Consider the following 26,628-nt stretch of genomic DNA (forward strand, 5'->3'; position numbering starts at 1 on the left):
CAGCTTCTATTTTGAAATTTACCAAATTTGAAATAAACCATCTGCTATTTCTGATTTACTTTGAACTAGCAGTTGCACTGTGTAGACACCCACGAAGTTATGTCAGAATAGTGGCCATTATTCCAAAATAACTTTGCTGTGTAGACATATTAGTCTCCACTCAGATTATTCTTTACGCTTCTTAGGCACTCCATGACACATTATTAGTGTAGTCAGATATTTTACATTCTTTTACTCTGAGACCAAAGATTGGATATTGGGTACTGAGTGAAAGAATTTCCAAATAATTTTAAACCACAGTGAGGCTCCTTTTCAAAATATCCAGGTGTTTGCTTGGGAAAGAACAAAACATTAAAAAATTAGAACCTGAATTTCTGTTGTTATTTTTCCAGATGAAAATCACAGAAGATGATCTATGGATTAGGACATATGCCAGACTTTACCAGAAACTTTGCTCTTCAACAGGAGATATTCCTATTGGAATCTACAGAACTGAATCACAAAAGCTTACAACATCTGAGGTTTGACTGCTTTCATATACCTATATCTTGGTAGGATAACCCAAACCACATATTATTAAGATACTGCTAGGCTGTAACTACACTACCTCCCTACTTGGAAGGGAGGATGGTAAGTAGGGTGTTGGGAGTTTATTAATGAATTGCTGTGGTGCACATGCAGCACTTCATTAAGCAAATTTCCCCCCGTGGCAACTTCAAAGTGTTAAACTTCGAAGTGCTGGCTTGCAGCTAGCCACAGCTCACCCACCATACTTCCAAGTGCCCAGGGTACTTGGAAGTCCCTTTACTCCTCAAAAGAGGAAGAGGGGCTTACTGTAGTAAATCATCTCACCTGATTGTGTTGTCTTCAAAATTCTGGTTCCACAATTGTCAATTATTGCATTGGTCTTGATTAACATACTCGTTAGTGTGTCTGCTAAAAGAAGTTACTGATATGGGAGTCTGTAGAACTATGCCTTAAGGCCAAAATAATCAATCATTTTCCACTTGTCAGAACACAAGCAATGTTAAACTTATAGAAGCAGAAATGCAATAGACATTTACACCTGAGTTTTCCACTATAGATTGCAGTAGGCACCTGTAATTTTGAGATTACATTGAGGAGGTAATTGTTGCATTCAATCTTAATTTCTCTTTTTTTTCTTCCTATACGTATTTCTTAACTGCATATTGGAAAGAGATTATTAATAATAAGTATATTTAGGAAAGAAAAGAAATTAAGATTGAAAACTGAAACTCATTCCTTACTAACCCTTAGGGAGTCTCAGTATTACTGGAGCCTACTGCAGTTGCTACTGGATATACAGACGCAATTTTAAAACAATCCCAAAATTGTCTTAGAAGCTCAAATCGCAATTTCCAAATTTACGTACAAATATATGCAGTCTGTTAACATTTCCAATGGAGGTGACAAGATATTGGTCAAAATAACACAAATCTGTTGTTAACATTCTGGGGCACAATGCAAGCCATGTCATATTTCAAAAGGGTTTCTGAGGAATCAAATATTGTATTGGGGGTGGAAGGTGCTATTTAGGTGGAGTGAGGAACTTTATTCAATATTCTGTGATGCCTGGAAAGTTACGGCTACTTAAACACAATATATCCAGTAGAGTTTCTCAGGGGTATATGGAATGATTAACCAAGTGACCTTTGTTTTACAATCTCAAATGAATAAGTAAAATACACTAGCCTGATTTTTAAGGTTGCTAAACAAATCAGCATCAATGAGAATTGTGGAAGCTCAGAAACTTAGAAAAACTAGGCCATCTATTTAAATGTCTAAATATGGATTTAGGTGTCTTGCATTAGTCTTCCAATTTTGGAAGACTAATTCTGGCCAAACAATTGCTATTGCTGTGGGAGTGTTGGAAGTCAATCACTAGTATAATAGATATCCCATCTAGTATTTTCTGTTACCCAAGTGTAGATGTCCTCAAGGACACTTTTCTATGAACTCTAAGGGTTGCTGTGGTAAGACTTCAGTGCAGCACTCTTAGGTTTATTTAAGTCTTTGAGTTTTACTTCAGCCATTCATCAAACTTAGTATGCCTGTTTTGCAGGTACTGTTGTTGTGGTTTCACAAGTAAGGGTGTGGTGGCACTTGATGTTAATGGATCTTCCCTACCTTTTGATTTTTTAATCCAAAGCAGTGGCTCGTGGCGTATGAAGAATTTAATCCTTAGAAGTGCTTAGATACTCTCATAGGTGATAAGAGCTGATGCTGCTCAGCACCTTGCAGAATTGGGTCGAAGTCAAGAGCTTTTTTGTTGCAATAATGAAAAGAATAACAAAAGAATCCAATAAACCGAAGGCTAATAAGCATCACAAAGTAACTGTCTGTCACAAGATATTAGGCAACAGAAGACCAAAGTGAAACCAATCTGCTTTTTTTTCCTGTGTATAGCATTCATCTTATTGGAGACATTACTGTTGTTTGAAATATCTTGCCCTAGAATAATGTGGTTCTGAAAAGACCAAAATCTGTCACAGAAAGAATGGGAGCCCTGCACTAGCTATACTGTCCCTTAATGAGATAGGAAAGCCTCAGCATGGCAGAAAACATGGTGGGAGGTCCTTTTATGGAAATGCCTGGCTGGGGATCCTGGAAGGTCTTGCTGGACATGTGACCCTGTGTGATGGGGTTCCAGGGCTCATTCTGTCAAGAAAGAGGACAGGCAGTCTGACTGCGTTCTGTTGACAGAGTGGATCAACAGAGTGATCTGCTTTGTTGTGTGGACGTGATCTATCGACAGAAGTTTTGTTGGAATATCTCTTCTGAAAGTGACTTCTGTTGACAGATCACTCTACTTTAGCCTGAGTTCTTAGAGATGTTGGGGAAAATGCTTTCCAAACAATTGGTAACAAAGTTGGAAATGAAACATCAACCAAACATCGATAAAAGTATACTTCCATTTTCCTAGTCATCAGTCCATTGTGCTAATGCCTATTTATGAAATTATGGATGTGACTGACATTGTCTCAGTCCAATGGCCACTCATTTGCAATGGGTTCATGTCCTTTATGACACTTTTGAAGGAATCCTAGTTCGTGTCCTGTAGCAAGGTATTCTTGTAGAGCACAGGGACATTTTAAAGGGTGCAAGAGCACACTATTCCACTGCATAGAAAAGATGGGAGGTATGAAAAATTACTACCTTGGCTTAACCATGAGATACTGAATGATCTGAAAAATCAAAAAGGAATCCTATAAAGGTAGAAAGTAGGTCAAATTACAGGGGATGAATAAAAAATAACACAAGCACATAGACGCTAAATTAGAAAGGTAAAGGTACAAAAAAAAAAAAAAGAGCTCAGTCTCCCCAGAGACAAAAAGAGCAACAAGAACACATTCTACAAATATATTAGAAGCAAGAGGAAGACCAGGAAGAAGGTTGGCCCATTGCTCAATGAAGAGGGAAAATCAATTACAGAAAAATTGGAAATGGCAGAAGTGCTTAATAACTCCATTGTTTTGGTTTTCACCAAGAAGGTTACTAATGATAGGATGCCTAGAATAGTGAACATTGCAGAAAAAGGGGTAGGTTCAGAAGTTAAAACAGGGAAAGAACGGTTGAAAATTACTCAGAAAAGTTAGCTGTCTTCAGGTCACCAAGGCCTGATGAAATTCATCCTAGAATACATGAAATGAGCCATGAGCTGTCATCTTTCAAAAGTTGTGGAAGATGGGAGAGATTCCAGAAGACTGAAAAGAGGGAAATATAGTGCACATCTATAGAAAGGGAAATAAGGACAACCCAGGAAACTACAGACCAGTCAGCTTAACTTCTGTGCTAGGAACAATAATACAGTAAATAATTAAGGAATCCATCAGTAAGTACAAATGCAAAGTACTCCTCTTAAGAAGGTACAATCAATTTCCCACATACAACATAGGAAATGACTGTTAGAAAGGAATACTCCAGAAAGAAATCACAGGATCATGGAGGACCACAAGCTACATAAGAGTCAACAGTATGACACCATTGGATAAAAAGCAAACATCTTCAGGGATGCATTAACAGGAGTGTCATAAGCAAGACATGAGAAGTCACACTCTACTCATGGCTTATTAGATCTCACCTGGAATAGTGTGTCCAGTTTTGGGCACCACTTTTCAGGAAAGATGTAAAGAAATTGGAGAAGGTCCAGAGAAGAGCAACAAAATTGATTAAAGGTCCAGAAAACATGATTTATAAGGGAAGACTAAAAGAATTGGGTTTGCTTAGAAAAGACTGAGAAGGGGCATGTTAACAGCTTTCAAGTACCTAGAAGGTTACTACAAATACTCTCCCTAGCCTCTCATGGTAGAAAAAAAAACAAAAAAAAAAACAAAGGGCTTAAATTGCAGCACAGGAGGTTTAGGTTCGACATTAGGAAAAACTTCCTAATTGTCAGGCTGTTTAAGCACTGGAATAAATTGCCTAGGGAGGTTGTGGAATCTCCATTACTATGGATATTTAAGGGTGGATTGGAGAAACATCTGTCAGGGATGATCTAGATGGTGCTTGGTCGTGCCCTGAGTGGACTGAATCATATCTGATGACCTCTTGAGTTCCATTTCAGTTCTAGTATTCTATGATTCTATGAACTGTGTTTGATTTATCACCTTTCTACTCAAGAAGAGTATAGATGAGAGCAGAAGAAATTATATGATTAAAATAGTTCATAAGGCATTGGAGACTCAAATGTGCTTAACTGAGAGATGGAACCTAAGTTGCTATACTGCTAATTCATTGCCATGATTTCTCAGACTTCAACATCTCACAACATGCTATATACTACCACGTCAGCAGAGGGCATTAGCCCAGTCCTAGGACAGAATTTTGGAGCCTATGATTCTGTTGAACAGGTGAAATCTTTACCAGCTAAATCTCACTGACATAACGAATGAAACCCTTTCACAATGTAAAATATTGAAGATTTTTATAGTCTGAGAAGCATTAAAAGTATCTACAAGTAGCTTTTTCTGTAGCTTCTTAGTTGTGATATGTCCATAGTCTAAAATAGATGATAGCATCATTATCAAAACCATAGCTTTTTATAAATATTTTTATAACTACTGCTTATGTGGGGCTTCTGACGGTACTGGAAACTTTCACACAACATACTACAATGCATTTTAAATGCCATAATAGTTGTAGTTTGTATGAGAGAACAATTGTCAATGCCTTTGTGACAGTTTGATATCCTCAGCGGCTAATCACACAAGATTTGATCCCTCTGTCTGCTTGATTCTCTGTGTGTTTTGTGATGATCGCTGTCTCTCTGTAGGCTCTCTGTTGGGTCATGTTCAGTTCCTCCAGATCACTCATCCCTGTTGTGTGGTCACCCTGAATAACATAACACACAAATTACCCCTGGAAACTCCTTAGTCCATGCCTTCTGGTGCCTCTCCAGTGGCTGGATTCTCACAGGAATGTGTGATACCAAAGCCTGAGGTCCTTGGCTGTCTCCTGTTGTACTGGCCACCTACGCTCTGCAGTATGTCCATCCTTCTAGCTGCAGCAGGTCTCCTTTCATTAGTAGCTGGGTTTTGTCCTATGTCCCACCAGAGCCTGCACTGGACTGTTTTGGCATCCCTTTGATGAGGATTGCCGTGTGCCAAAAATGCTAACAAGGTGTCTGACCCTGAGGAAGTAGCTTTGTGTAATGGTCTCTTCACTATTCTCATAGCTGATAGAACTTAACCAAAAGTTCAGAGTGTGTTGGGTTCTGCCTCTTCCTGGTTGAGTGCTTCCAGTTCCAAACTGAGGGTGGAGTTGACCTGTCACTTCATAACTTTGGTGTTTGTAACTGAAGTTCTATTGTGTATGACAATTTATTAAATAGGAAAAGGAAATCTGATTCTTATTTACAAGGTTAAAGCAAGCAAACACAGACACGTTAAGTTAATATAGGCCTCTATAATCAGTAAGCTCTATTTGACCTAAGCCATTCCGGAAGATCAGTGCGGGCCGCACGTGTACACACATATTTTGGAGTCCAGAAGAGCCTCTTCCGGGCTCTGAATCACATGGTCATATGCTAATGAGGCATGGGAAATTTACGTCCGGTCCTCATTAGCATCTTGTGGGCCGCTCATTACCATGCCCCTCCCAGAAGAAGAAGTATGTTTAGACACATTCAGGGTGTGTCTACACCACAGCTTTATTTTGAAATAAGCTATTCTGGTAGATACCTTCTAGAATAGTTTATTTCAAAATAAGGTTGCTACAAACAAAATGCATTACAAAATAGCTGAGTGCTATTTCAAAACAGAATGTCCAGACACAATAGAGCCTATTTTGAAATAGAGCCATTAGGAGTGCTGTGGCTTATTTCGAAATAGGCTCTGTTCTTTGTGTACACAGCCCTATTTCCAAATATCTATTTCAAAATAGGTGCTATTCTTCGTATGCTGAGGTTTACCTATTTTGAAATAAGCCATCTACTATTTCAAAATTATTTCAAACTGGCTGTTGAATCATGTAGATGCTTGCAAAGTTATTTCAAAATAACTTTGCTGTGTAACACACCCTAACACATTTATTAGGTAAAACCCACTTTCTCGGATGAAAAAAATAGAGAGGAAAAACAGACTAATACAGCTACCCCTCTCTCCTATTTGGCAATTTATGTGGTCACAGAGGCTCACAATACAACTGCTCAGATATTACATTACAATATGGAACATGCGTATTATAAATCAGATTACTGCATGCAGCAACTCACAAGCATTTGATAGTCTAACACTGAACAGTTTCTTATAATTCTAAGACCCATCCTACTAACAGTAATCCACCAGTGATCCAGACAGATTCTGCCTGTGAATGTCTTTATGTCCATTTGAGACATGGGGAGCTGGGCATGAGTTAGCACCTTGTCTGCCAATGTCACAGGATGTAGCAGCCAGTGTGAAATAAGGCAGTAACATAAGGGTCTGCCCTCTAGATTGGTCTGTAATGAAAAATCTGTAGCTCCAATATTTCAGACTGCTTTCAGGCTTCTAGGGCTTCTGTAAGGCTTAAAGCTGTGATGACCTTCAGCATAGTGCAGACCTCTCTGCAAAGTGACAGTTTTACTTTCCTGCTGGAGTTGGATGTTCTTTATGACCTGTGTGCTGCCAGAGAGCCTCCTTCCACCAGATGAATCCCTGAGCTAGGTTTTATATCTGCAAAATGCAGGGATCCCCAGGGCTTCAGACAGAGTTCTGTGGCTCAAACCACCATCTGCTCCACTGCAGAGAGCTCGCAGCTCTGATGCTGCTGCCATGTTTCACCAAATGAAACAGGATGCTGGTTAGGTTGAGTAAGTGAAATTGTATTACGTCTGGAGCAGGATTGCTTCTACACTAACTCCCATATTTCTCATTCTGCTGATGCCCCATGAATAACTGTCCCTGCTCTCCGTAGTGACCATTGGCCCTCTGACAGTGGGAGATTAGTTCCACTGGTCAGGATACTCCTCCCTAAAAATGACATTTGGTTTTAAGTGAATATAAACCTCATCACTGATGGCTGAGTATCTTGAGCAATGGATCACAGATGGTTCCAGTGGAGTTCAACTTTAAGGTTCAGTGCTATATGCCAACTTCCCCTTTGCCTGTAAAACTGCTCTTTCTAGGACATAGTCTATCTTATTCTACAGCTGAACAAATTCATTCTATCTCAAACCCCAGCTCCTTGCAAACTTGTATATTCACATAAGCTCTTAAAATATATTATTTCCAATGAATCATGAAGTGAGAAATTTGCTTGTGAGCTTGAGGGTTCCCATTCTGTAATAAAATAAAACAAATCTCACAAATATCCAGTGCCACGGAAGCTGTTTCTGCATAAAATAAAGTTTGCTGCAGTCTTTCCTTTTGAACTTTCACTAACTCTCCAGATTCCTTCTATTTTCCAAACGTATTTGAACTAGGCAAATACATTCTAGTATTTTTCACTGATTATTCCAGCTTAGCATCAGTGTTACCAGCCATCAGCATCATCCCATGAGACAAAACAGTCATGCTTCCATGAAATGGAGGATGCATCCTTGCCTACTCAACTGAACTCTTAAAAGAAAATCATGGTAGAAGTCATAAGAACATTACCTAGAAAGGAGATAAACATACATATTTATACAAATACTGTCTGTATGAGATAGGAGCAATAGTTTTTGATAAATTTCAGGTTAACCCTAACCATTTGAATGTACAAACCATTATTTGTTCTGCTCTCACTTTTAACTTTCCCCATTTATCTTTCCCCTCTCTTTCTGCTGGGCTGGGTCTACACGTGCCCCTTCCTTTCGAAAGGGCCATGTTAATGAGCAGGTTTGAAAGATGCTAATGAGGTGATTCGAAAGTGTGGCTGATTGGAAGAAGGGCTTTCAAAAACTGGGGGGGTCCTTTTCGGGAAAAAGGGGTGTCCAGAAGAAGGACTTCCTTCTGGAAGCTCCCCCAGGGCCACGCTTCTAAACGGTCTTCCAGACTGCAAATCACGTGACTGTATGGTAATGAGGCATGGGGAATTTGCATCCATGCCTTATTAGCATATTTTAGGCCATGTGTTACCATGCCACTTTCGGAGAAAGTGGCCTGTGTATAAACGGCCACAGAAAAAAGAAAAAAAGTTAGTAAAATAGGAATTGTTAAATTCAGTGTGCAGATGATGATGATATCTGTTAAAAATAAACAGTTTCTCTTAGAAAAAAATATGGATGATAATGTAGTAGACCAAGAATATTATTCTAAAACTACATAGTTATAAAAACTACATTGTTATAAAACACAGCACTACACTCAAGGGAAACTTCTGAATATAGTAACAAATGTCAATTAGTCAGTCTAAAGATCAGTGCTGTTTAATATCTTTGTAAATTAGATAGAAATAAACATCAGCTAAATACATATATGTAAATGTAGTATATCAGGCTATTTAGCTAATGTTTTTTTCTATCTAATTTACAAAGATACTAAACAGCACTGATCTTTAGACTGACTAATTGACATTTGTTACTATATTCAGAAGTTTCCCTTGAGTGTAGTGTTGTGTTTTATAACTATGTAGTTATAGAGTCTATAGACTATATAGAGTGTACGGACTCTATCATAACATATATATATATTTGTGCTAAATGTCTCCTTCAGTCATATTGTAACATATATATATATTATGTCTTTTCCATAAAACAACCATTATATGTTATGGTAGAGTCCGTAGACCCAAAGTACTGGGTGCTGCTGAGTCCTGTCTTGAGATTTGTTTTAAAGGTGATTTTCAGTTAAATTGTTCAGGTCATTTTGTGGAATTCTTCATGTTAGAAAACTGGTTTTATTTTAAAAATTTTTTGTGGACAAAAATTATGTTTTTAGCAAAGTTTACCTGAACTACATTTTTTTAAGAGAAAAGAGACCTGGTGATATGACATTAATTAGCAAGGAGCTAAACACATGTTTGCACAATTACTGTCTGAATGAGATCGGAGCAGTAACTTTTGATAAACTTAAGACAATGATTATTGCCCTGGCAAATACAAGAAAAGTAAACATTACTCGTTCATTGAACACTATTCCCCCTGCAACCTTTGTCTGTATTACTGTATGTACTTCATTTCATTTCTTTGTTATTAAAATATTATGATTTAATGCAAGGTACATTGATCGTTTCATCCAATAAATGTCCCATGTGTCAGATTAAAAAGCACAATGTATAAGCAGTCATTTAATAGTACTCAAATAAAGTTCAAATAACAAAACTTTGATTTAATCCAAAAGTCCATTCATAATAAACCAAGCATTAGCTTGTGTTTATTATCTGTGACTGCCATTAAATGGTCCGTGTGTGTTCCAGTTTGCCCGCTGTTGTTTAAACTGTTTGTTTTCTCTTTTCCTCCCTTTGTCAGTCACGAGAAACTGCTTCACAAGTAAGTATTCACTATTTGTCTCACTTTCCCCAGTGTTGTCTCTAATGAAAACCTGAACAGTTGTGGAAAAAAACATAAAGGGATCTTACAGTCTGTGTGTGAAATTAGCATGCTAGAGCAGTTCAAGGCAGTTGAGGATCTCATACACTCGTGCAAAAGCTTTCTCCTATAATTAAATATTTTGTCTTCAACACAAATGAGCAAGCATTTCAGTAAACTTTACAAGCATATATTTCAAATTATAGGAAGTATATCTGAAATATACTTAATGCTTATGCACAAAGGCATAAATTTAAAAACTTGTCCCTCTCATAAACAGAAGTTGATCCAATAAAAGATACTACCTCACTCACCTTGGCCACATCTACACGAGCAAACTCTTTCAGACAATCCAGCCCTTTCTTTCAAAAAAAAAAATTGTAGATGGTCCGCTGGACCTTCTTTCAAAAGAGGGGTCCTCCATGGCGCCAGCCTGCTGGGTTGCTGAGACACTCTGGCCAGCACAAGTGGTGCTGTATGTTCCCTGTATCTGGCCACCTTAAATGCACAGGGAGCCCCACAGATCGACATGGCAGGAAGCTGAGAGCATGGAGGCAGTGAGGAGATGACCCTCCAGTACCACGCCCTCAGGGCTACCTCTGCAGCACCATATCACACCATGTCCGATAGCCAGCCACCCGCAGCCCCCAGGAGCCTCCCACTGAACCATCAGAGGGGATCCAGAGCCTGCCCTGGCCACAAAGTGGAGGGCACTCTCGTGGAGTGAGCCAGCACTCAAAGATCTGCTGGGCCTCTGGCAGGAGGAAGACATCCTCTGTACCACAGCTGGGAAGCACAATGCCCCCGCTTATGGACAGCCACACAAGACCACCCTGTCTGGACCGTGAGGCAAGTGTGCTCCAAGGTTAAAGAAGTTCGACAGGGCTATGTCTGGGCCAGGGACATAGTGTGGTTCTCAGGGGCAAGGCCAGCCACCTGCCTCCCTCCACTGTCCTCGACACAGCGGCAGAGGTTGGAAGGTGTGTATGCAGTGGTGTTGGAAGGGGAGCCAGGGCCACCCACAGACTAGCCAGGACCCTCAACTGCATGAGCCAGAGACCGAGAGCCCATTGGACAACTGCACGTAATCAGATGGGACCCTGGCTATTGCCATCTCATCAGGGTTGTTTTGTCAGGCAACTTCCAGCTGGGCATCTACAGGCATCCTCCTGGGGCCCTCTGTTAAGTGCCTGGTGCATTGCACAACCTTGGCTGGGGGCAGAGCAGTGGGCAATGGCCTAACCCTAGACACCCCACGGAGAAGTGCAACTTCTGGCATGCAAGCACACCTTCAGGCAACACTCAGCACCCTCCAGTGTGGACAATGCCACAGGTTGCAGGCATGTGGTGGGGAGGGGCTGGGGCTGGGACTGGGAAGGGATAGGCTGGGCCTGGCTCACCCACCACCCATGCTGGAACCCTTCTGTGACCAGATGTGCCCCTTTGCCCACTAGCCCATTCCATGGGTTGGGAGAATGGTCAGTCTCATCCCCAAGGCACAGCAGAGGCCACGTGCAGCAGGGCCAACCGTGCAGCGGACATAAGCTACTTCTGTCACATCCCTGTCCCTTGGTCCTGGGGTGGGAGCTGCTGCCCACAAGGGTGGAGCAGCACAGCTCGTAGGGCTGGGCTGAAAGACTGACCTACTATGTCTCTCTCACCACTCTATCCTTGCAGCTGTGCTGTCCAAGGGCTGGGAGAGCCCCGTCCATGTCCTGGAGCTAGGGAGTCAGCCATTGGCAGGCGAGAGTTCTGGTCCACCTCCATCACCAGCACCTGGGCTGGCCCGCACTTGTGGGGACCAGCACCATGTGTGAGACAACAAGACCACTGCATACATAGCCGCCCTCCACAAACAAAACCAACTGCTGAGGGAGTGGCTCAAGCTGGACCATGCCTCATGTCCTGGTGGGGAGAGGCCTGGGACGGTGGTGGTGACACTCCAGACCGTATGCAGGGTCCTAAAGGAGCTGGTGACCCTGCCCCTGCCCTCCACCTCCCCAGTTGCCCCCCAACTCTCTCCACCAGCCTCCCAGCTGCACCACCTGCCCCCATGGCCCTCGCAGCTGTGCTCCCACCTGACCTTCCCCCGCTGCCATATGGGGCCTTGCTGAATGGCTCATGGCCAGAGTGGGCTCTGCTGAGGTAGACCCCCATGCCACCTATCAAGCCTGTGGCTGCTGCCCCTCCCCATGATCCCAGCCCCATCCCAGCACTGATGGGGATGACACACCTAGGATGGGAGGGGCTTCCATGGCCACCATGACTCACGGTCCTCCGTTGCCTTGGAGAACTGAGATCCCCCCAACCCCTGTCCCAGGCCCCCTCAATATATATAGTTCCCCTGTACATTATTCTGAGAATATTTATCTGTTTGAAAAAGTTGGATGTTGTTTGAAAACATCTTTTATTTTATCAGCACTCCTGTGTCCCTCGTTACTGGGGGAGATGGGGTGAAGGATGGATGGGTGTGGGAGTTTGTGGGGGGACAGGATGGGGCTGTGGGCCAGAGGACCCTGCAGGAGGTGCCGGGAGAGTGGTCAATAGGGCCTGCAGGCAGAAGCCTCCCTGTGGGACTCCCAGATGCAGAGCCCATTGCGGTGGACCTGACAGTAGGGGCCATGGTGGGCTGCTCGTTATCAGGGCTGGCCTCGACCACCCACCCCACAAGGAAGGCCTCCTCCTTACCTTGACCAGGTTGTCGAGGGCGCAGCATACTCCCCCGAACTCATGGTTGTTCTGCACCCCAGCATCGAGGCCTGTGAGGAGACATCTGAATGTTTCCTTCAAGTGCCCAAATGCACACTCTACCAGGTAGCATGCCTGAGCAAGACAGAGGTCGAACAGCTCCTAGGAGGGGTTATGGTGGTCTTTATACTGCTGCATGAGCCCGGGCTGCAGGGGTTAGGTCTCATTGCTCACCATATACAGGGGCATGGTGACATCCTTGAGCTCCTGCTCGGGGATGTAGGTCCCACCTCCATTCTCCGGCAGAAGCTGGAGTTGTGGAAGACCCACGCATTGTGGGCCTGGCCTGACCAGTCCACGTAGATGTCCATGAACTGGCTCCTATAGTCCACCAGGGCCTGCAGCGCCATGGAATGGTAGCCCTTGCAGTTCACGTATCGGCTGGTGCTGTGGTCTGGGGCTTGGATTGTGATGTGGGTGCCACAGATTGCGCCAAAGCATTGGGGGAAGCTGAGGTCGGTGAACACTACGATGGCTGAGTCCATGTCCCCAATGTGCACAAGCTTCCAGAGCAGCACCTGGTTGATTGCTGTCATGGCCTTCAGGGGATGGAAAGCTAGCACACTCATGAGTGTGTAAAGGGGTGCCCTGCCTCCTCCTGCCCCACAGGAGGCAACCCCTCCAGCGAGGAATCTGTATAAGGATGGAGTGTCACAGTCTGCCAGGGCCAGACCTCCACGTCCACCTGCCCTGCTCCCTCTCATCCCCAGTTCCTCAGGATCCCCCTTGCCCTGCAGCCACCTCCTCCCTCCCTGTACCAGACCAGTGAGCAGAGCACCTTGATCTAAGTACTTTGAGCAGGACAGCCCTGACAGTAGACTTGCCCACCCTGAACTGCTATTCCACAGAGCAGTAGCTGTCTGTGGTGGCCACCTTCCAGAAGGCAGTGGCCACACACTTCTCCAGGGTGAGGGTGGGCTGCATCTGGGTGTCCTAGCATCGAATGGCAGGGTCAAGCCAGCTGCAGAGCTCCATGAAGGTGTCTTTTTTCATCCAAAAGTTCTGCAGCCTGTACGTGTCGGCCCACTCTGCCAGGACCAGTGGTCCCACCAGGCAGAGCTGGTGGGGTAGCTCCAGTGGTCCTGGCTGGCCCCGGGAGTGGGAGGGCAGCCAGGTCCATGGCGGATTGGAGGCCACCCGAGGCAGGTGGAGGGCAGCTACAAGTAGGGTGCGCAGCATCCCAACCAGAACGTGAAGCAGATCTGGGGCTGCTGTGAGTCTATGGCTCTCTGGTCTGAGTGTCAACACTGGGCACTGTCTCAGCTTCGCTGTGATCAGCTTGGCACGTCTCAGCAGCATAGGCAGGGAGAGGGTGTTTGGGAGGGACCTTTAAAGGGAGCACATGGCTGGCACTCCTAGAAGGGCTTGTTGGCCATGCAACCCCATCAGTGGCATTTCCTGGCCCCTCTTTCAAAATAGCTGCCAGGGCTGTGGGCTGTGCTCTGCGAAAGAGCGGATCGAAAGATTGGTCTGCTTTGGATGTGTGGCTGTGATCTTTGCAAAGAGGATTTTCTGGAATATCTCTTCTAGAAAATCTGCTTTCGAAAGATCGCTGTAGTGTAAGCACAGACCTTGTGGCTCTAATATCTGGGGACTGACAATAACAAAAAACTCATGAAAAAATGTAGCTCTCCTAGCCCTGGTCTACACTAGAGGGGTTATTTTGAAATAAGTGGGAGTTGCACACTGCAGACCTGACCACTCTAGGCACACCTGCAGCCCACTCCACTGCTCGCCCTCCTCCTCACCTCCCCCACCCCCACAGAGCCATAAAGGAGCCAGCCACATACAGAAGGGTGGGCTGCACATAGCCTGCCCTGAGAAGCCCTGAGCTGCAGGGTAGTCCAAGGGAGCCATGACCCTGGCCAGAGCTGCTCCCACAGCACCTATTTTCCTGGGGTGCAAGCAAGCACTGTCCTAGACCTCATAGGGCTCTGGGGGAAGGAGAGCACTCTCCAGGATGCCCACACCTGGCAGTGAAATGCTGAGCTCTATGGCTAGATAGCTGCTCAGCTGGTGGAGAAGGGGCAAACCCGGACGCAGTGCTAGCTCAAAATTAAGCCCCGCCCAACCGCACCATGTGGCGATCCCTCCCCCACTCACCCAATAAAACACATGCCTGCTGCGCAGCCCATGCTTCCAGACAAGAGCAAGTCCTGGCTTGCACATGGTCAAGGCTCCAACGGCAGGAAAAATTTGGGGGCTGGCTGTCACCAGGGGAAATCGCCCACCACAGCAATGATTTTCAGGGTCTGGATGGCTGTCACCGGGGGAAAAGTCTCCCTGCTATGGCAAAGATTTCTGCGGGCTAAATGGCTGTTGCCGGGGTGCCCTAGAGCCTGGTGCTTGCAGCATGCTAATGAGAGCTTCGCAATCCTTTGGCTTCCCCTGACTCCAGAGGGTTCAGGGCCAAATCTGAATTGTGGGCTGGGCCCTCCACTCCCACATCCCAAAGCATATCACTCAGGGGAACCACACAGTCTCTGTGGTGTTCTGCTCATAGATTATTGTAGCCTAAGCACCGTTGACAATCTGCTTTGCTGCTGTACACATTAGTGTTCTTTCCCCAGAGGACCAGTGAGGTTCCTGTTAGCATGACAGTCAGAACAGGGAAAGGCACTATTGCTATTTGCAGGCAGAATATTCCTTGAGGGAGGAACACAGGTGCCCAGCCCTACTGAACGCCAGAAAATTTACAGATGTTCTTTCCCAAGAGGACCACTGATTCTCAATGGGGGAAGAGAGACTAACCACTGGAAAACAAGGAACTCCATCTCTCCTTCTCTTCATCTTCTGAGTGATGCTAACCACTGGACACCAAGGCCCTCTGAGATTCACCACTTTTCCTAATTACCTTCTGAAAATTGTTCATTTGGCTTCAAAGGGAGGGGAATGAGGGAATGCAGTCTGGGAAGATGAAAATGGGTGCTATCAAGGCATATTTGGTTGAAAGGCCCATGATTCAGAGGACTCAAAACAAGAGCTGGGGAAAGAGACTTCTGAAAAATGGCCATTTGTTTTGAGGGCAATGTAGTGTGGGATGATGACACCACACTCCCACAACCACTTGCCAGGAATTTTTTTCCCATATTACATCAGTGAGAAAAGCCCAGAATGCAACTGGGCTCAGGGAACAATGCACTGCTGCAGCAGTCGAACTTTGGCGATTAGTGGGGATGCACTAAGTCAACTTTGTGGGGAGGTGCAGACACTCAAGTTTGACTTCATAAAATCCATTGATACAGATTTTACTTTAGTAAACTTGACTTTATTTTGTAGTGTAGACCTACCCTTTGCTTTTAGATTGAAGAGATCATTATCAAACATTTTTCCCCATGTAGATACTTAACAGAGAGTAAAAACTCCTCCCTTACTCTTCTCTTTCTAAGGCTAAATCAATAAACTTACTTGAGTTCAAATAGTTATTCCTAGGTTCTAAGAAATAAAATGTCATGGAGTTCCTGTTAGAAATAATCATAGAAGCCTTAAGTTGAGAAACTAAATGACAAGAAGCACTACTTAATGCTTATCTTCTCTTGCTGTTGGCAAATGTGAGATTGCATTTATATCATGCCACAAACACAGTCTGCATAATGACATTCCAAGGACACTTAGGCAACTTCTATACTACAGCAAACCTCTGAAAGAAGTTCTTCCAGAAGAGATCTTCTGAAAAAAATTTCTTTTAAAATATCGCATCCACACCAAAAAAGTGGACAGAAAAATTGATCCACTTTTTCAATAGAGAGTGTCCACACAGCCCCTGCTCTTTCGAAAGAATGGACCAGGGATTGAAAAACATAGTGCCATGAGGACTGCTCTTTCAAAATTAGGAAGAAGGGTACAGTCGAACGGGAGACCAAAGGGTCAATGGGCACAAAACAGACATCAAAACACTCCAGATCCACAAACCAGTTAGTCAACATTTTAATGGAATGAGGCATTCTGTCAATGACCTAAAGGTATGTGTGTTACTGAAAAGGAATTATCGCACCGTTCTGGAAAGGGAAGCAGCTGAGCTGGCTTTTATATTCAAATTCGGCACATTAACACATGGTTTAAATCGTGATGGGAACTTTCTGAGTCACTATAGGGGCTCGTCTGCATACTTGGCTCAGTCTAACTCTTGACCTTCCCCCCCACCCCTCCACTCTCTGATTTGCTCCCCTTGATTATCTTTTTCTGATTTGTCCTCCTTGCTTACTGTTTTTGGTTCTCTGTGCCTTAAATATTGAGTCTGTTCTGGTCTAGCTATGATCTGAAGAAGTGGGTCTGTCCCACGAAAGCTCACCTAATAAACCATTTTGCTAGTCTTTAAAGTGCTACTTGACTGCTTTTTCTTTTTGAAGGAAACTGGTCTACACAGCTGTTCTGGCTTTTGAAAACAGTGCTTCTGGAATAGTGAGTGGATATCATTATGCAAATGAAGCAATGAATATGCAAATCAGTACCTAATTTGCATGTTCAATCAGCCACCTTTGCATGCTCCTTTCAAAAGGGAGGGGCAGTGAAATGTGGATGTTGTGTAGATGCTAGGATAGTTATTTCAAAATAACAGCTGTTATTTCAAAATAACTTTGCTGTGGAGTCCTAACTTTAGAGAAAAAAGCTGCCAGTTCAACAGGCCATGATGAACATTAGTATGTTCTTTAACACTATTGACATGAGTACAATTTAAGTGTGTGTTTAATTGCATTGATGAGTTGGAGCCAAAGAAAGAGACCAGAGAAATGTCTCCAATGATTTCTTTAACAGACCTGTTTCTTTGATCCCCTAATTTCTTATGTGATTTTCCATTTCAAGTCTCAAATTTCTATCAGTGTTGAAGAATGGGAAGACACCAAAGATACCAAAGAACAGCCAAACAACCGGAATAACCATCGCAACTCCACATCCAGTGATCAGTCAGATCACCCCTTGTTACGACGGAAGAGCATGCAGTGGGCCCGACGGCTGAGCAGAAAAGTCCCAAAGCACTCTGGCAAAACAGCAGAGAAAATAAGTCAGCAGCGGATGAGCCTTTACAAGAGGTCAGAAAGACAGGAACTTGCTGAACTTGTGAAGAACAGAATGAAGCACTTGGGACTTTCCACAGCAGGATATGGTAGGATTACTTTATTGTCTAAGGTCAACCTAATTTTATTTCTTACAAACAGAGGATGCCATGGGTGGAGGAGCTGGGCACACAACTTTGAAATTCATAATTAATTACATTTCTCAAACCAGTTTTGATCAAAAAAGGAGAAAAATGTGAAAAAGTTGAGCCTTTTCCTATCCAGTTGTAGTTATGGTTTGGGTTTACCTCAATATCTCTTTAGATGTGATACTAATAAGGCACTTGTACCAATTGGTGCTGCTATTGCTATATGATATGACATCAGAAATTAAAACTATTTTCTCCTGTATTTGGAGGCTCATTAGAGAGATGATCACAATACATACCTCTTTATTCTTGTGAACAGATCGTTGCAGACAGAGATGTACATTTTATTTACATTTTAAAAGGGTTTTCTTTGTTTCGTTTATCTTATAGGATATGCCATCTTTCCTTTGATTTTTAAAATTATATGGGAAACGTGCCCAGTGAGCACTCATCACTTTTATGAGCAATTCATCATTATGTCTATACTTCATTTTTTTTTCATTTCTCCCCTTTGCTTTTCAAGATTTTTAAAAGCATATGGGGGAAAATCTGTTTAAATAATACATATAGCACAGTAGCAAACTTGATTAGAGGAGTACTGGGCATCTATCTAGAGAATTTAGCACACAAAATCAAGTCATTTGTGAGCCTAAAATTCTAGACCATGGTTCACAGCTCATGACATGGCATTCCAAAAGCTTCTTTCTTAGCCATTGGCAATAACACTGGAAAACAAGTGGCACTGGTAGCACATCAGTGTCAACTTCCTGTCAAAACTTGATTACCAATTAATCCAGTATTGAGAGACCAGTGCAGCACTGAATATTCGCTCATATATCCTTGTTTGCTCAGTATCTGGATGAGTTGGGAAAGGATATTCTTAATACTGTGGCTGCTAAATTTGCACTAGAGCTAGTCACTTTTGTGTGGCTAAACCAATTTTTCCTGTTCTGGTGGACCAGGCAGTGCCAGTAGGGTGGAACCTAGCTCATTGTCTTTTGGAAGCCTTAAGAAGTAAAAGCCATTTGTGAGTGGAAATGACATGCAAACGTTGCAAGAATAGTTACTGTCCCAACATCCACATTTTCTGAAGGGGACAAGTGTGAAATTAAGCAGCAGTTTGCCAGCAGCAAATTCCTACTCATCAGCTTCCAAAATAAATGTCAGAGGATCAATACAAGGTTTTTTAAATGATGATGAGACTTTACTACTTGATGTACAAGCTACTAGATGATTATGGAAAGTTTCCATCATGGATACACTTGGTACTGCTCTTCATGCACTTTTATAAGAGGTTCTTATTCCACCTTCATCTGAGTTCTTCAAATAGTGCATTAAGTAACCTGACTAACATCTGTCACATCTACAACAAGAAGTCCTGTAGCACCTTATAGACTAACAGATATTTTGGAAAATAAGCTTTTGTGGGCAACGACCCGCTTCATCAGATGCATGAGTCATGAGTCTCATGCATCTGATGAAGCGGGTCTTTACCCACGAAAACTTGTTCTCCAAAATATCTATTAGTCTATAAGGTGCCGCAGGACTTCTTGCTGTTCTCAAAGTACAGACTAACACAACTACCTCTCTGGTATCTGTCACATGTGGTTCATTCTATCCCACATCCTTTTCTCAGGAAGGAATTGTGTATAAACGTCAGTGGTTTATTTTTGCTGAGTTTTTGTTTTTTAAAATGTGCATTCTTCTAAGTGTTTGTGAAACAAGACAAGAAAGACATGCTTTTTGAACCTTACATCTAGAGTAGAAGTTAATGAGATGTGTTATGATGAGGTTTGTGATAACTCTTTTTTCTGTGGGAATTTGTGGTCCTTCATACCATTTGTAGTTAATGATTAGAAAAGGATACTTAATTGTGACACCTGAGGAATATATGAGATGGTGATATCTCAGAGTTTGTGTCTTAATTAGAATGTTCTTTAAAGTGCTTTTCTGTGTTGGAAAATTATAGAAATGGTATTGTGGCAGATTCACTTTTCTTTTAATCAATAATTCCAGGTCAAATGTCATCAGAATGTTTTCCTTGTAAAGTACAAGGCCTGCAAACTCTGCCTAGGGTCTGAGAGTCAATGTAGGTTCTTTGTAGTTCACTCATTGTCAACAGTAAATATTGTGAAATAAGAATTTAATTAAACAATTCTACTGACTGTATCCAAGATAGAAGAGAATCCATCTTGCCTTCACTTTAGCTGGATTATTTAAACAGGCTGACTAAGAGTAAAACAGAACACTTGATAAGGAAAAGCAGACATGGCTGCTAATCTAGCCCAAGCAGGTCTGTTGAGTGAGACAGTAACAATTTTACATAAGGGCTACAGTTACATAAGTGAGTTTTGCCCTTAAAACTCCCATTTTGCCAACAAAACTAGTGGAACGTCTACACATAAAATGTGTTTTGTCCACAGGATGTTTACAAAAGTCGGCACTTCTGCCAACAACCTGCTGCCTCTCCCAGATGAGGAATAGTGCCTTTTGTTGACAGGTTCTGTTGACAAAAGAGCTGCATGGATGCTCTGGGGGCCTTCTCTCAATAGACAGGGTGTGCAAAACAGTGGGCAGCCCTGTCTGCTGTGCTTCTGGGTGCCCGTTTTGTCAAGAGAGTGGCCAGGTAGTCTGGCCACTCTGTCGACAGAGCAGAGCACTCCTCCAATTTGCTTTTGTGTGTGGCTGCATTATATTGACGGAAGTTTTGTTGGGAAATCTGTTCTGACAGTGACTTCTGTCGACAGATCGCTGTAGTGTAACCATAGCCAATATGTTCTCAGAAGGGAAGTTTTGAGAAGTTTGTATCTAGGCCTTTGGCTCAGGCTTGTCTGTAGGAAAAATATAAAGAGATATTAATGAAAGAATATGTGTTTTTGCCATAATACTGCAGCCACAAATTAGGGGAGAGAAGGGAGAAAAAAGGAAGTTTCTTTTGCTACTTCAGTTACTTTTAAATTGCAGTTTGGTGGAAAATCCAACCTGTGTGTAGATTTTTCTGTGCTGGGAGAAAACTAGCAGACACACATCTGGGAGTATTCTGTATGATGCTGTGAAAATGACATTGGCATTTTGGGAAAATCCATTGGATACTGATTTCTGAAATGAAAAGCATTGTCTGCCTTGATCAAAATTGCTACCATGTATTTAATTTTCCCTCCATCTTTCCTGCATGTACACAGCCAACATTACAAGACAGCTGGGCATATTATTACTAAACAATGATAAATCTTGTTTGTTAGAATATAGAATGACTGATGTTCCTCAAGGTACAAACTTGACAACTTGTCATCCAAATGAGGCTACTTCTACAGGTGTTGGCAGTTTCTGACCCTGATCATAACTGGTAAGCATACTGTCCCTTCCAGTTAGAAAATGAGTCTTTTTGGAGACTGGGAAATAAATGACCAGAATGTTAAGCAAGGCTTCAGTAATGTTATAGCTCCACTTATACACATAAACACACACATGCACACAAAACACGCCCAATCTAACATCATTGACCCACCCCCGCATACATGCCCAAAGACAGAAGAAAGAAAAACTAAATGCAGATGTGTCTCTGTCCCAGTAGCAGGGATAATAACCCTTATTCCTTGGCCTTTCACTGTGTGCAGCCTTTAGAAACTGGATCTCTACTTTCTGAGGAAGGCTTGGATACTACACAAACAGGATTTTTCTGACAGTGCACTAACTTTGGCACAGACCGCTCACACGCTAAGGAAACCCAACTGATATGATAATTAATAGAGAGTCAGTAGTAACTAGAGTTTCCAGGTGGAGCATTGAGTACAAGCAGTTACTAGAGCCAGAGTGAGGTTCAATAGACCACACAACTGCTGTGGAATCATAAGGCCTTTGTACAAATGGCTCTTGGCTTCTAACGTGTTCCCAAAATAAACCCTGGCTCCCAACAGAGCCACTAGGAGAAAACTTCACAAGCTGAAACTCTCCTAGATTCCATTCCTATACAGGATATCTTATCCTGCTTCATGTAAGTGGAGGCTTTGTAAGTAGTTTACTCCTTCCATTAAACCAAAACATCTCACTTTCTGTCATAATGAAAGTTTAAAACAAAACCATGACTCTTCATGACTCTAGCTGTCTTGCGTTCTCTCTCTCTCTCGAAGATTAGAGCTTTAATCCAGGAAAAAAGAGACAAGGTTTCTCCCACCCACTGCTGGAAGACCTAGGCCTGGGCCTTGAGAAAAAGAGAGGAGTGCCTGGTCCCATTCTCTAAGCCCTTCTCTACCTCCTGGTCCAAGGTCTGTCCTTCACTTGCTCAAAATCAAGCAAAAACCCAAACCTCCCCTTTTTAGGAGTCCATTTTCTGTCCAGTTGCTTTGCTACATGGCTGCTTCTCAAAAGCAGTTTCGACCCATGATCTGTTCCCTCATAAGTTCACTCTACTTGGATAAGAAAGAAGAACCACTTCTCTTTTCAATATTAAAGGTGTCAGTAGGACCTTGTAACTGTCTAACTTTCAACAAGGTTAAACTAAAATTTGGGATCTAGTAGAGACTTCAGCCCAGTGACATCCTTAGGCTGTATGGGGCCCTATACAGTACTGGTAAACTGGTGCTGTATGCCCGACGGCAGCTCAGGGAAGAGGGAGGATCTTGTTTTTGAGATGTGATGTATAGTCTTGAGCAACACACTAATGAAATATTTTAAAGTACATTTTAAGAACTAAGCCTACATCCATACTGCAGTTTTTGCAACAAAAGTAACATCAACACACAGAAGTCACCAAAAAAAAGAAAAATTTACCAAAATGTCTACAAATTGGCTCCATCTGTCAACAGACTAAGGCTACATTTTTAGCTCCCTCGTTGAGAGAGAGGTAGCTGAGGTAGTCTGTGTCTTCAAAAACAACAAAATGAAGCAGGTTTTTGCCCACTCAGGCTTATGCTCCAAAATATCTGTTAGTCTTTAAGGTGCCACAGGACTTCTTGTTCTCATTGACAGAGTGAGCTAGTGTCAGAGTGTCACTTTTGGGCTAGGGAAACCATCACAGAGTGGTGGGATTGCAGTGCCATGCAGCTATGGGATGAAGACAAGTGGCTACAGAACTTTGGGTGCATAAAACAAACTTCCTGCATCTTTGTGCTGAGCTGTCCCCTGAACTGCTGTGAGAGGACATCAGAATGAGAACTACTGTCTTGGTAGAGAAGCATGTGGCGATGGCAGTGTGGAAGTTGGCGACTCCTGGTTGTTGACAGTGTGTTACAAATAAGTCTGGAGAGGGGAAATTCAGCACTGGGGCTGCATGACTAAAAGGGTGAAAGGCAATAAATTGCATTCTGCTGCACAGGACTGAGACTCTTGGAAATGTGCATGACGAAGCAGCTCGCTTTGCAGAGCTGGGCTTTTCTAATAGTGTGCAGGGACAGTAGAGGGCACACACGTTCCAATTTTAGCTCCACACCACCTTGTGACAGAGTACATCAATAGGAAGGGATATTTCTCAATGATGGTGCAGGTGCTATGGCTCGTCCTGTGCATTTCACAGACATAAATGCTGGGTGGTCTGGAAAGGTAGGTGATGCACACATCTTCAGGAACACTGACCTATACAGAAAATTGCAGGTGGGAACTTTATTCCCAGGCCACAGGGAGGAGTGCAGAAATACCCATAGTGATCCAGGGAGACCCAGCTTCTCTCTTACAGCCATGGCTCATGAAACCTTCCATAGCTCACCAGAGCTGTGTCTACACGTGCACGCTACTTCGAAGTAGCGGCACTAACTTCGAAATAGCGCCTGTCGCGGCTACACGCGTCGGGCGCTATTTCGCAGTTAACTTCGACGTTAGGCGGCGAGACGTCGAAGTCGCTAACCTCATGAGGGGATCGGAATAGCGCCCTACTTCGACGTTCAACGTCGAAGTAGGGACCGTGTAGACGATCCGCGTCCCGCAACGTCGAAATTGCCGGGTCCTCCATGGCGGCCATCAGCTGGGGGGTTGAGAGATGCTCTCTCTCCAGCCCCTGCGGGGCTCTATGGTCACCGTGGGCAGCAGCCCTTAGCCCAGGGCTTCTGGCTGCTGCTGCGGCAGCTGAGGATCCATGCTGCAGGCACAGGGTCTGCAACCAGTTGTCAGCTCTGTGTATCTTGTGTTGTTTAGTGCAACTGTGTCTGGGAGGGGCCCTTTAAGGGAGCGGCTTGCTGTTGAGTCCGCCCTGTGACCCTGTCTGCAGCTGTGCCTGGCACCCTTATTTCGATGTGTGCTACTTTGGCGTGTAGACGTACCCTCGCAGTGCCTATTTCGATGTGGTGCCGCGCAACGTCGAAGTTGAACATCGACGTTGCCAGCCCTGGGGGACGTGTAGACGTTATTCATCGAAATAGCCTATTTCGATGTTGGCTTCACGTGTAGACGTAGCCCAGGACTGCAGTAAGAAGCATTTTAACTACCTTCTGAGTTGATTCTGCAGGCTAGTGGATTGAAAGGGGCATGGAGATGTCTCTGGGGCAGGCTAGATCTCATGAAAGATCTTGTCTCCATAGTTCGAGCTGTTTGTTGTACTTAGCATAATCTCTGTGACTATAAGAGTGAAATGTTTGCTTGGGATGGAGTGCTGAGGCATATCACTTGGCTGGGGATAGGGAGAACTTCTGTCTCTTTTTTCCTGGACAGTCCCTTATTTAAGCTGTCTCACAGTTGTCCCAACTTTTTTAAGAAAATGGGCAAATTGTCTCATATTTTGTGGGGCTCCTGTTGCCTGGGACCTTATGTTTTGGGGTGGCAGCCTCTCCTGCCAGGGAGCTCCTCGGTTGGCTGCCCTGTTCCCTGGAGTTCTGCACCTAGTAGCAGCAGCTCCTGCTGAAGAGAAGCTCCTCTGTGGGGCAGCTCCCCATTCCCTGGCACCCCATGGTGTCAGACCCCATTGCCAGTGAACTCCACACTGGGGTAGCTGCCTCATTCCCTGGTGCCTTATGCTTAAGGGAGGCAACTCCTACTGCCAGGGAGGCCCTCCACAGGTTGGCTGCCTCATTCCCCAGGCTCCCATGCCTCAGGGAGGCAGGTCCTGCTTCACTCCCTGGTTCCCCCTGCTGGTAGGCTTTAGAACACCCCCACAAGGGGGTTCTGTACTACCTGTCCTCCATTCCCCTTCATCCCTGGTGCCTCACCCTGGAGCAGGACCCCCCATTGTCAAGGACCCCTGACATGGGACAGTAGCCCTACCCCCAACCCTGGAGGCCGGTGTCCCATATTTGCCATAGGGCAATGTGCTATGGCTATGTCCGTAGGGTAATGTGCATAGGCTAGGGCAACCCTAGCCATAGAGTTGAGGTGGGCAGATACTAGCATAGTCAGAAGCACACAAAGGCTGTGAGGAGTCACTTTGACAATGTGGACCACTACAATCTCTCTCTTTTGGATTCACATCCATGATGCGTTCCCTTCAACATCCAGTGTAACAGCTTTCCATAAAAGAAAGCACTTTAACAGCCTGTTCCTAGCACCTGAGTGATTGCTATGGGTTGTGGAACTGAAACTAAAGTAATTGCACCATTAAAAAGTTTGTCTTTATTGATCAAGACAAATCACATTGAAATAAACCTGAGGATCCATGTTTGCTGGTAAGGGGGAGTTAGAGTAAACCCTCACAATGGTGACTATGTTCAGCTTTCATAGACAAAGTTTGTGAGAGGGAGTGAGTGCAGTGAAAACTGAGGTTTCCCAGGTAGTGAAAAGGAGTGTATGGGCATGGGGAAGGAGGGGTTTCTGGATAAAGAATTGTATATGTGCTGCGAGGGAGGATGAGGCTGGGTCTGCTCTTTTTACTACTTGATTAAACAGCTCAGCATCTCTCCTTGCTCCTCTATGACCTTGATCATGTGCTCAGTAGGGTGTTTTCTATCCTGCCTTTCATCCATCACTCCTCCTCTTTTTGGGGTTCAGTTGAGGAGTGCTTTATAACCTCCCTCATGAGATCCTCCATGTTGCGTTTGGAGCCCCTCCTTATTTGACACAATTTGTCAGCAGAAGTTTTCTGAATTCTCAAGGTTTCATCTGTAATATAGAATCAAAAGAGGAATTGTTGAACTGCATAAAATTGAAATCCTTGACTTATAATCATCTTTTCCAACATATTCATCCACTTTTCCCCTCTGCTCCTTGCAAGATATACATCTCTGCAGCTGCTGAAAATATGGAGACTGTGGGGAGGTGGGGACTGGGGGAATGAAATGTGTGCATCGGGACACAAGAATATACAGTCATGGCCTGTGCATTGGGTATGCATAGAAATCCTTCTAAGTACGCCGCACTTTTCCAAAGGTAGTTGTCGCTCTTGTTAATATCACTGTGGAAGGTAAGTAGAGAAACCAGGGCTCGACTTGTGGATGCTAGTGGCTGGTGCCTTGCTCCTTATGCCGCTCAATTATGTACAGTTTTGGTCCCTGCACGACTGATTTGAGAACGGAATGGGAGTGTCTTTGAGGAAGCAAATATGGCTGCACTGCCTTGGAACCTGGGAAAGAAAAAATCAGTAAATGCCTGAGGCAATTTTCAGAGCCAGCTCTCTGTAGGATTCCCTTGACATCTTGGTGTGTATCAACACCTTACTTGGACAGAATGTCTACCCATACCTTGCCATGTGCAACTCACAGAAACACTCCCATCTTTCTCTGCCCTCCCCACACCTCTGTGGTCCACAAGCCAGGGTCTCTTACCCTTTGTCTCATCACCTGCTTCCAGTTCTCCGTCAAGCAGCTTCTGAAACTAGCAATTCATCTTGGGATCTGATAACAGTTCCTGGCTGCCTGTCCCACCAGATGGC

General features: G+C 43.9%; 1 protein-coding gene across 2 annotated transcripts in view; it reads left to right on the forward strand.

The window, feature by feature from the left end:
• KCNT2 (potassium sodium-activated channel subfamily T member 2) overlaps nucleotides 1-26,628 on the forward strand; it is a 353,293-nt gene that overhangs the window by 306,746 nt on the left and 19,919 nt on the right. The window contains exons 25-27 of one of the 2 annotated variants that reach the window (XM_075002444.1): nucleotides 393-521; nucleotides 9,890-9,910; nucleotides 17,501-17,801. In XM_075002444.1, coding sequence (XP_074858545.1) covers nucleotides 393-521; nucleotides 9,890-9,910; nucleotides 17,501-17,801 — 451 coding nt within the window. The remainder of the gene's footprint in view (nucleotides 1-392; nucleotides 522-9,889; nucleotides 9,911-17,500; nucleotides 17,802-26,628) is intronic. The other variant, XM_075002442.1, reaches the window with a different exon arrangement.

This window comes from Carettochelys insculpta, chromosome 9 (assembly GCF_033958435.1).
Source record: "Carettochelys insculpta isolate YL-2023 chromosome 9, ASM3395843v1, whole genome shotgun sequence".
NCBI lineage: Eukaryota > Metazoa > Chordata > Testudines > Carettochelyidae > Carettochelys > Carettochelys insculpta.